This window comes from Mizuhopecten yessoensis, unplaced genomic scaffold (assembly GCF_002113885.1).
Source record: "Mizuhopecten yessoensis strain PY_sf001 unplaced genomic scaffold, ASM211388v2 scaffold2515, whole genome shotgun sequence".
Taxonomy (NCBI): Eukaryota; Metazoa; Mollusca; class Bivalvia; order Pectinida; family Pectinidae; genus Mizuhopecten; species Mizuhopecten yessoensis.
Genome location: NW_018404584.1, coordinates 71,740 through 83,183, shown reverse-complemented (window position 1 = coordinate 83,183; position 11,444 = coordinate 71,740). Strand labels below are relative to the sequence as shown.

Below are 11,444 nucleotides of genomic sequence, written 5' to 3'. Positions count from 1 at the left end.
TTTTTTTTTTTTTAAGCCTATATCTTTATGACAACATTTTTTCTCACACCTCAAACAGAGATATCCCACGTCATACCCCATACTAGATTTTTCTATCTCGTCTGATCTGTCTTGCACCTTTACGTGATATTTCTCAGAATTTTTACACTGCGATGTATATTATTTCATCAGCGTATTAACTGCTTGAAATTGACAATCTGCATTATAAATGTTCTGTTTTGTTGTATTGCTTTGATGTTGTAGATAAAATATTTTATCTACACTGTGAAATAGTTTGTCTTCTTTGTTAAGGACGGACTACATTTTTACGCGGAAGCATTCAAATGTAGCTTAAGTACTGAAGAGGTCATTAGCATTTGAGACCCAGATGGGATACTTGTAGTTTTTAGCAAAATTGAATACTTTTTTCGAACGAAAAGGTGCGAGAAAAAACCCCAATTACCTGTAACTGAGCCAATCTGATTAAAATCATATGTTACATGGCTTCGTTAACTTCGTACTACGCCTGAACATCTGAGTGTGCCGCGGTCAGGGTCACGTTCAGGTGACCTTTATATTTGTAAATACTCATTAAATTTTGACCAATCAGAGACCCTCTTTCAAAAGGGCGCTCGGAGTTGTAACGATGCGACAGTTCTGAAGTTATTTGAGATTGATCGTCTGAAACCCAAACAGAAAAAGATATTCGAAGCTTTATTAGAGAAGAAAGACTGTATGGCGGTATTGCCTACGCAATTATTACCCAATGGGTACGTTTTCCTTGGCGTCGTAGAAACGTCAGTTCCCGCGGCCATATTTGTTTTGGAAAATTAATCTGTTCGATACCCCTCGCTATTTATCTACCAACCATGATATTCCGATTCGCTGGCAAACTTTTGCCAGCGCGCCTCTGATTGGTTCATCTAAAGGTCACTTGAACGTGACCCTGACCGCGGCACATTCAGATGTTCAGGCCAGGCGGAGCCATGTAACAGATGATTTTAATCAGATTGTAACTGAGCAAGATCGGGCTATCTCAGTCTCTGGCTAAGATTCTGTAACATCCCAATCTCGGCTTACTCCTCGGTTGGGATTTTGTTACAGAATCTTAACCCTCGACTGAGATAACCCGATCTGGCTCACTTACAGGTAATAGATTTTATTAGTCTTTATTACATACAAATGTATGCTAAATTTTGATAAACCTAAATACTTCATATATTCATAAAAGGCAATACTTACTATCAGAAAAATCTTCAGACATCTTATATTCAGATATGACAGAAAAATGTTTAAAACAAAGCTAGACATCTTACATTTAGATAAAGTTTAAGACATCTTACATCATGATAAAGTTTAGACATCTTACATTTAGATAAAGTTTAAGACATCATTCATCATGATAAAGTTTAAGACATCTTACATCATGATAAAGTTTAAGACATCTTACATCATGATAAAGTTTAAGACATCTTACATCAAGATAAAGTTTAAGACATCATAAGACATCTTACATCAAGATAAAGTTTAAGACATCTTTCATCATGATAAAGTTTAAGACATCTTACATCATGATAAAGTTTAAGACATCTTACACCATGATTAAGTTTAAGACATCTTTCATCATGATAAAGTTTAAGACATCATTCATCATGATAAAGTTTAAGACATGATTTTCCAATCAGATAAATCTACATGTACAGACATATTAATCCTGTATTCAGATTAATTTATCTGTCTGTAAGACCTCTTACATCAAGATAAACTTTAGTTTAAGACATTATACAATCAAATAATTCTACAGACATTTTAGTCCAATTTTTTTGACATCTTACCCAGAATGATTGAGTTCGCGGACATCTTGCCCTTATTTTCACCCCGTTTATCACCGTCCCTACTTGAGCCCCCTGCGGACCCCGGAGCTTGCTGACTGGTCGCAGCTTTCTTCAGTAGGGTTGCTGCCTTCCCGATCCCCGCCATTGTCAACAATCAATTCTGAGAGCAAATTCAAAATAATGAACTCACAAACCCAAGACAGAAGCATACACTTAGCAGAATTATTCATTGGTTTAAGGTTTTGTGTCTAAAGTTTGAATTGTGTTTAGTTTTATTTTTTTGATATTTTGATTTCCTTTTCAATAAACTTGAGGTATGAATCCAAAAATGGACATTTTCTGTGAAAAGTAAACTCAATGATCTTTGTCACCTAAAAATAATGGTTCATTTCAAATGTACTTAGTGAGTAATCAGGTTTAACGAGGCCATCTTTCATTTTGATTCCTAAATTAGTTCATTGTTTCAAATAGTTGCGAATTTACTCATCAACTTAAATTGATTTACCTTAAAACAAGTGTTTTTTTAACTGTCGTCGATCAGTATAATTCAATATAGTGATGACTGTTTGAAATAAAGAAAGTTAGATTTTGATCCCTTATTCTATTTAGCAATTTCACTGGCACGTTACATTTGCAAATTGAAATATATATTTTTTATGTTTAAAAAAAATATAAATTGTGTACTTTATAAACAGAGGAAGATGACTACCTATTGACACCTTTTATAAAAAATGAAAAACTTAAATATAATCTAAAAATCATAGGTATATATAAAAATGTTTATCAAATCTTAAATTTTAGCAAAAACATACAGTCAAATAAGATTAGAACCAATTAAGAATAAAATATGTAACAAAAATATTGCGGAAGAAAAGGTTTTTTTGGAAATAAGGTTTTGCCATCTGCATGGTCATAATAGTCATTTCTGAAAATAGACCCGACCACACTTTTAAAGAAAGGACTACTTTATAACCATTTTACTTTCTTCTACTTTAAAATCCTTTGGAGAGTTCAAGTATAATTCTCAAGGTGTTTTGACATAATGAATTATTTACAAAATTATAAGTTCATAACCAACATTACATGTAGATAAAGCGATTTTCTGCTTATTTTTTCAAGTAAAAATGTGTCCCTAACAAACTATATATCTACCAAATTTGAATGTCTGTAACAAATTTAGGTTAAAATAATAATGTTTTGTACACATTTTACATTGTGTTGAAAAATCTAACACATACATTGTATGTATAAGTCTCAATTAGATTCATTGCTATGGCCACAAATATTTCACAATAAATCTACGTACCTCAAACTTCAAGGACAAAAACAGGACATTCCCTGGTCACAATCAATTTCCTTACCAATTTCCGCTGCTCAGAAAACTGAAGGAACTAATATTTGCCTCAGAATAACATCCAAAGAAGCCGTCGGTTTTGAACAAACTAAATGTACCGTTGTAATGAAACAACAAGGTAAAGGTCCAATGCTATGATACTTTTGGAACACCTCTGGGTTTATTACTAATGTGTGTGTTTAATGAGACTGGAGACAATTAACATTAGTTTGTATGGCATACAATGTTGCTAACAAACTTATCAGGTGAGGCCCACAGAAGGGGTTTTCATGAACTGTGGTACTGTTTAATAAATTTAGGCTAAAGTTTTATTTAATGATGTTTTTGTGTCTGTGAATATTTTGAATTCTAATATCAATCAAATTTATCAGAACATAAAACATCTAGACTCAATGTTATCAGCATAGCAGTAAAATTCGAAGCTTTACAAGGTAGCAATCATGTGAAATTTCATTACTGTCAATTCAGATGGATATCAACTTAAAAAAATATATAAAATGAAATAATTATTTTTTATCAAGATTAAAAGGTTACATTAGCTTACTTTACAATCTTTAAATTGAGATAAAATATTGTTTAATGAGGCAATTCAATGTATTTTTTCTGGATAGTCTCCCCTTGATTACCTCTTCAATGTAACAGATCCGTGTATATATGCTAAAGGACAAACGACAATCGCTGTAAACTGTGACAGAATTCAAGGGTTCAAATGACCCCAAACACTATTTGGCAACACAATAACGTCGCATAACTCAACAGATATGTAGATTTCCTATAGATTTCCAATTGGAAACCACTGAAGCATGAATGAACCATTTCAGTGTTCGTTCATTAAATAGTCAATATTTGCTTGCTAGCCTTTTCGGTAGGTTGTATCACCAGAACAATTAACAGACAGGACATTGATGTAGCCATTTAAATTGCGGACTTGATCAAGCCCGCGTTACAAGGTAAATAATAGCAAGGTGCTATATTGCCATTGATTATGTAAACACATCTTTAAGTTGTGTATATTTCTCCAGGTGTTACTGAAGTACAGTATTATATTCCAATATGTCTGGATCAATTTGATAGCACAATAATGATCACATAATCAAAAGATTAAAAAAAAAAAATCTACCTTAAATTGAACTTATTTGGTATTAATTTTTTTCTTATGTTTCATACTGTATATTTCAAGAGAAATTTTTTAACTTGATCTGATACTTTTAAAAGAAACATTACCACGTACATCATGTTTAGACAATTAATGCCCTAGTATATTATATGAATAATATTGGGGTATGTATTATGTATATTTAAATGTACGACAATTGACTCTAGGGTAGGAAGCAAGGTGTTCCGAATGGATGATTCTGTGTAAAACACGCTGGTATTGAAGGTGTACTAGCTGTTACAATGCAAACATATATAACATACCTCATACAGGTACCTTACCGGTACAAACAAGACATTGGGTGACTGAGGCCAGTCGGGGACAGATGGGCGACGACATTTGGATTGTAGAATACAAGCTGAAGTATTCAGATATTTATATAATACAGTGTAAGCAACTTTATCAAATAATCTGTATTCTTTATAGTTACACAGAAAAATGGATTGTACTTTCTGAAGAAAAAGACAATGAAATCAGGTAATGTAATTAAAACATTAACTAGATAAAACAATGTATATATCAGGTAAATAAACAACATAAATGAGATATTTTATTCAGTTAAAATTGAAGTTATTTTTCTTTTAGTTACTTCAGGCTACTGCGCAAGTTACACACCTTTTTATGATAAAAGTTTTTTTCTCTTTGAAACTGAAAAGTTACAGGAAATTGTATCTTATTATGTAGCATTTCTAGATCTAGTGATGCGTTTATAATCAACCATCATGGCAAGTTATTGGATCTTAAATGATGCAATCCATTATTTTAATAATTTCTTTTACTTATATAAGCAATCATTAGTTCATGTATATTCAATCCAAATTAATGTTAAAACCCTATTACTCGGATAATTTCAATTATACAAATTAAAAATATATATTAACTAGACAACAAGTTCTTTTCCTATAAGGGTGTAGTTATTTGCAATTGCCAAAAGTGTGACATGATCGAATTTTAAAACTTAATATACAGGGAAGTATTTTCAAAGTTTATGAATTGAATCGGTCAACATGCAAACCTTTATGAATTCTTTTTTATTTCCCATGATGTTTTAAGTTGGATGAAATAAATTTTTGTTAACAAAAATTGTATAAAAAGTTACGAATTTAATTTCTTTGAAGTATATATAACATTGAAAAACTTTTTGAGTTTAAATCAAAGTTTTTCTAAGAAAATATTTTTATTCTTTTAGCTTTTCACATATAAATATAATTTAATTGTTGCCATTAAAAGGCTTGGACTCGTTTATTTGTATCAGTTATTTCCACTCTAAAGTTTGAATCATTATTTTTTTTAAACTGGTGTCNTTAGCCAAACTCCATTCTTTAAATAAATGTCTACCAATGATGAAGTTTATAATTTATCAGTCGTCACAGTATATTGTATTGTGTAGGAGAATACAGACTACAATAATATAAAAACCTGCTGGTAGGCTATTTTTTATTGGATACGATTGTGCTGACTGCAAGCTATTTTAAAAGGACATTTTCCCATTCTCTCAATATGACATTGGTTTTCTTTATCAAACGTTCTCCCCCATTATTTCATTAGACCACCATTAAAAAATTTTGGGGAACAGTATACTGTTCCTGGATTTATCATTTAAAAATATATTTCGTTAGAAAATATCCTCTTTTTTTTTAGACTGGCCGTTTTTTTCTCCGGGTCAGCCGCGTTATGCCAAACATGCATTTAATAATCTTGACAATTACAGCGGCAATTTTTTGTATTTAGGAAGAAAATATACTTTTTTTAGCTAAGGATGAATCAACTGTCATTTTTGATTTATGCATTGCATTTATCACAATTTTACCATGTATGTCATGTGTAATGCCCAATCCCCCCTCCCCCGTCCCAAAACTATAAGATCTATGTATTGTATACATGCATGGATACTTCCTGCTCAATGTTGGTTTAAAAAATTCTCTTGAATATCACACATCAACTCATTTATCCCTGTCATTTCATATTGAACTATTCCAACTTTTGAATTGGAAGACTTCAAATATGTCATCAGGGGGGGCTAGCTGAGTTAAAGAAATAAAAACTTGTTTGTTCACTTCCTACAAACCTTCAAGAACTGAAACCATGGCTACAGTACTTTGTATAGTGACCAGCACTGAGCCAATTAACACACTTACTTGACCACAAGAGAATGACACGATACTTGGTCACAGTATACAGACAACAGAACTGCTAAGGGATGCAAGGGAAAATAAAAGTCTAAAATGTGTCATCTCCGTTACAAATTAAACATATTGATATGGGTTCATTATAAAGATGAAGATATGGAAGAAAATCCTATTCCTGCAAGCTAGGGCCTTGTTCCAATATCACCTCTCACAGCAGATCAATATTCATCAATTTTGGTATCTTGACCATATATATATCCACACTGCAGTTTTTGCACTGATGTCCTCGAACATATTTGGATTGCAACTTGAAAAGTCAATTTTACATTCGGTTGTATGTAACAGATGACAAACTGACACAAAATTATCTCGATCCATGATCATGAATAGCTTTTGAGTTTTATGTGACAGAAATGTGACATAAAGCTTACGGTTTGGTTTGTTTGTGTTTTACGTCCTGTCAACAGCTATGGTCATTTAAGGACGTGCCAGGTTTTGGTGGTGGAGGAACACCGGAGTTACCGGAGAAAAACCACCGGCCAATGGCCTGAGTACCTGACATAAAGCACATCAGACACTAGTGGAATCTCCTGTATTTCCTACATTTATTTATCAAATAATAACAATAATTTGAGGTTCTTATATATACCGCTTTATCACAACCTAGTTTGAAGGTTGTCTACAGTAGCCGTTATATATCATATAATAATAATAAGTTGAGGTTCTTATATATACCTCTTTATAACAACCTAGTTTGAAGTTTGTCTACAGTAGCCCTTATATATCATATAATAATAATAATTTGAGGTTCTTATATATACCTCTTTATCACAACCTAGTTTGAAGGTTGTCTACAGTAGCCCTTATATATCATATAATAATAAAAATAATAATTTGAGGTTCTTATATATATACCTAGTTCGTAGGTCGTCTCAAAGTGGTTCACAAATTAGTATATAGCTTACTGGCACAATGGATCATACATACCGGTATTTAATATGTACATGTCTTATACTATAAAGCTGTTAAATCTCCCTCATTTCGACAAAATTTACCAATCTCCCTCGAAACTCCCTCATTCAAGTCCAAGTTCACACAAACTCAAAATCTACATCCTGTGGTCAAATGATCTCCTAGTTACTGCAGGGTGTGTAATTATCATAAGGCCATATAGCAAAAAATACTATGTGTTTCCGGTAACCTTATAGCTACCTACCCTTATATTTTGTAAACTTTTGAAGGCAATTTTCAGAGAAACACTGTTAAGGTCAAGATCACTCTCCTATATAAACCATATAAAAATATTTGTTCAAATAAAATTTGTTTTGCAATTTTTGTTACTAACATGTACCTACCTACACTAGATTTTTCTAACATGTTACAGGAAACACATATATTTTTTGTCTGGTCTTACAGGTTTGTCTAAATCAAATGAATGCTTTTGGAGTTATATTGACACTAAAAAGGGAAAGACTAATAAAATCTATTACCTGTAACTGAGCGAGATTTGATTATCTCAGTCGAGGGTTAAGATTCTGTAACAAAATCCCAACCGAGGCGTAAGCCGAGGTTGGGATGTTACAGAATCTTAACCCTCGACTGAGATAACCCAATCTTGCTTAGCTACAAGTAATTGATTTTTTTTCTCGCACCTTAAATTTAGTTAAAAAAAAATCTGCTATAAACTTCAAGTATCCCGTCTGGGTCCTCAAATGATACTGACCTATTCGCTACTTAAGCTACATTTGAATGCTTCCGCTTAAAAATGTAGTGCGTTCTAACATAGATGACAACGTATTTCACAATGCAGATTATATTTATCTACAACATCAAATATCTAACAACACCAAAACTAGATACATATACAAAAAAACGGAACATATATAATGCAGATTGTCGATTTCAAGCAGTTAACACGCGGATGAATACATCGCAGTGTAAAAGTTCCGCCAAATGTCATGTAAAGGTGCAAGACAGATCGGAAGAGATAGAAAAATCTAGCATGGGGTACGACGTGGGATATCTCTGTTTGAGGTGTGAGAAAAAAATGGTCATGTTGTCATAAAGATATAGGCTTAAAAAAATAAAATTAAGATTCATTCAGATTTGTATTGAGTGTTTTTTTATCAAGGCATTTTTTTTTTTTTTCTATGTTTAATACAATTTAACTCGGAGATCATCCAAATTTCCCGAAGGGTGTTTAATGTTGATGACCCCCCCCCCCCAGGATATCTCTGCCTGAGGTGTGAGAAAAATTGGGCAAAGGAATTTCACAGATTTCAATTCTCCTTCATTGTAAATGAGGAATGAGGAAGATCTACCTCATCGGAGGTTTCAGAGGTTTACTCCAATGAAGTTGAACAGTCGGTTATTGCATGGTTTTACTTCAGTAGTTACAAATAGGGGTGCCACAATATGCCAATAGTGTATCACAATATATTGCAATACAGAATGAATATATTGCGATACGTAACGTATCCCAATATATTGTCACAGGAAAGATGTGCCCGATTTTATAATAAGTTGTTGTCAGAATGTTATCAAACTTAATCATATATAATACAGATTACATAGATTTAAGATTTTTGTTAAACCAATCATCGATTACAAAATTTGAACTATTAAAAGCCTGCTTTATGCTTATTGACATATCTCCTAGAATTTGTAGTAATTTGCAAAAGTTAAAAAAAACAAGCAGATACATAAAAATATGCTTTTGAAAAATATTGCGATACAGCAATATTTCATCTCTGTATTGTGGTACGATACAATATACACGTGTATTGCGATATACCTGTGTATTGCGATATACCTGCTTTCCGATATATTGTGACAGCCCTAGTTACAAATGTACTACAGTTCAGTACAATGTGTGCGAAACAATCTTTACGTATCACTAGACCACAAGTAAGTTTAAATTTGTTCTCCTTCTATTAAACATGCAACAAAATGTTTAAACGATTTTCAGTATGTTTTATAATCTGACCAAACACATTCTTAATCTTTACAAGATATTAGTTTGACACTTGTAGCTTAGTCAATTACAAATTAATTTCCATGTGACCAAATGTAAATATTACCAGGTCCAATGATAATCTACAGCATCAAAAACAATCTCTGTCATCATTGACTAATTGCCTATTCTGTCATACTCTACAGAGACTAGTGTGGCTTCAGTGCTTTAATGTAAGTACAGTAGTAATCATCTTTCAAAAAATTACAATATTTGCTAGAATGGGGTTTATTCATCATGCGATTGACGTACAAATGTAAAATAGTACATATGCTTCTGGTATGTGATAACAATCAATCTGTGCCAGTGGTATAGGCGACGGATACAAATTCTGTGGAAAGACGAAGAGATTAAATACCAAGCTATATTTCCGGTAATCTGAGCCATTCCTTACTGCTCCAATGAAACAGAACATGAACAAAATAAACACAAATGAATACACGTTATCACAACGGCTGCTAAGGCGTGAAACCCGACATTTCCTGGTCTCTCCATGACTATTGACACATTCATATTTACAAAGAAATCGTAAGTGATAATACAAACACCCAATATTTACCACCAGACTTGGGCCTATCTCTTCCTTTCTGTTGTTTCGTATTCAATTTCGTACTCATTGTTGTATCGTTTGTGATTTTTGGGGTTGTATAACTGTATCACCAGCTTGTGTTGTGATTTCTCTTCGATGATTGACAGTCAGTGCCCGTTAGCGCGTGAAGGCAGCCATATTGTTTCTTGGCAACATCACAACAAACTCTCGCGAGAAAGTCGGTTTCCAGTAAAAGTGTTAAGGTTTCACTTTGGCGGCAAATTTAAATGTCTTTTATTTTTATTTTCTCCTGTTTTCCATATTAAATTTAGGAAAAGGGATAGGGGCGAAGACAGAGACACCAAAGGGAAAAAGAAAGAGAGCATAATTCTTCAAAAAACGTACTATTATTTCAGCCCCTCTTTAACCGAATTAGGTAACTAGCTGAAAGTTCTTTAAGTTGATTATGATCTATTTTACTGTACAGGGACCTAAGAATATGTTACAGCTATATTTGGACCAAAACTAGGGTTTGCAGAGTAATTGAGATCGTCTTTCGGTAAAAATGCCACCCCACGATTATAATGATTTAATCATTATAATCGTGGGGTGGCATTTTTACCGAAAGTCGATCTATAGCCCTAAAACATGTAAAAACCCTAGTTTAGGTCCATATATATATATATATAACTGTAACAAATGTAAATGTCCCTGTGTACGGTGGTTCATTTAGGACATGCACAACATTATTTTCTACATCATGAATTATCGATCCATACGATCAAGTCGAGCACTCGAGATAATATGTCCAGCGCTCGAGATAATTAATGTGGAAAATAATACTGTGCACGTGTGTCCTAGAAATGTACCGCAGTAGTATTAAACCCCTATAGCGATAAAAGACTTATTTAAATACCTTCCAAATAAAAATTTAAACTTAGCCTAAATAGCCTTTTTTATTTTTGAATATTAATTTGTGTTTATTCTATTTTAAAATTACTTTATGAAACATTGGCATAGGTAACTATCCGACAACTTTTGCTAAGCCCCCCACATTGACCGGCTTTAAGAGTTACACTTTGATGGTCTTCAAAATGTTATTACATGATAATAAACAAACCTGATATTCTGTTTGTAAATCTTCCTTATTAGTTCTATATAATATCGAAGTTTTTTGAGTTTCGCGCGTCCACGAAATTCTAGGTGCCACCGCCAATTTGCGTTGTCTGCACGTAAGAGAGCGTACAGCAACTAGAATTTCGAGGACGTCATTGATTTTGGGTTACCGCTGTCGTTCTCGTCAGAGACAAAAACAGCCGCCATTGGTATTAGAGGTAGTACTGTTAACAATTTGGTTAGCTCGTATTGGACAGCAATTTTGGGGCTTTCGACTCCGCAGATCGTCTCAGTCGTTCTGACCATTGAGAAACTATATACAGAATCCTGTCC

The 11,444-nt window shown here is 33.1% G+C and overlaps 1 protein-coding gene across 3 annotated transcripts in view; it reads right to left on the bottom strand.

Annotated features, from left to right (window-relative positions):
• Positions 1-10,203, bottom strand: part of LOC110446098 (MYCBP-associated protein-like) — a 55,821-nt gene extending 45,618 nt beyond the window's left edge. The window contains exons 1-2 of one of the 3 annotated variants that reach the window (XM_021491066.1): positions 10,026-10,203; positions 1,815-1,974 (exon numbers count right to left, since the gene is read on the bottom strand). In XM_021491066.1, the coding sequence (XP_021346741.1) occupies positions 1,815-1,959 (145 nt within the window). In that variant the 5' untranslated portion in view covers positions 1,960-1,974; positions 10,026-10,203. Of the gene's footprint in view, positions 1-1,814; positions 1,975-3,120; positions 3,298-10,025 lie in introns of those variants that run through there. The other 2 variants (XM_021491065.1, XM_021491068.1) reach the window with 2 other exon arrangements.
• Between the last annotated feature and the right edge of the window lie 1,241 nt (positions 10,204-11,444).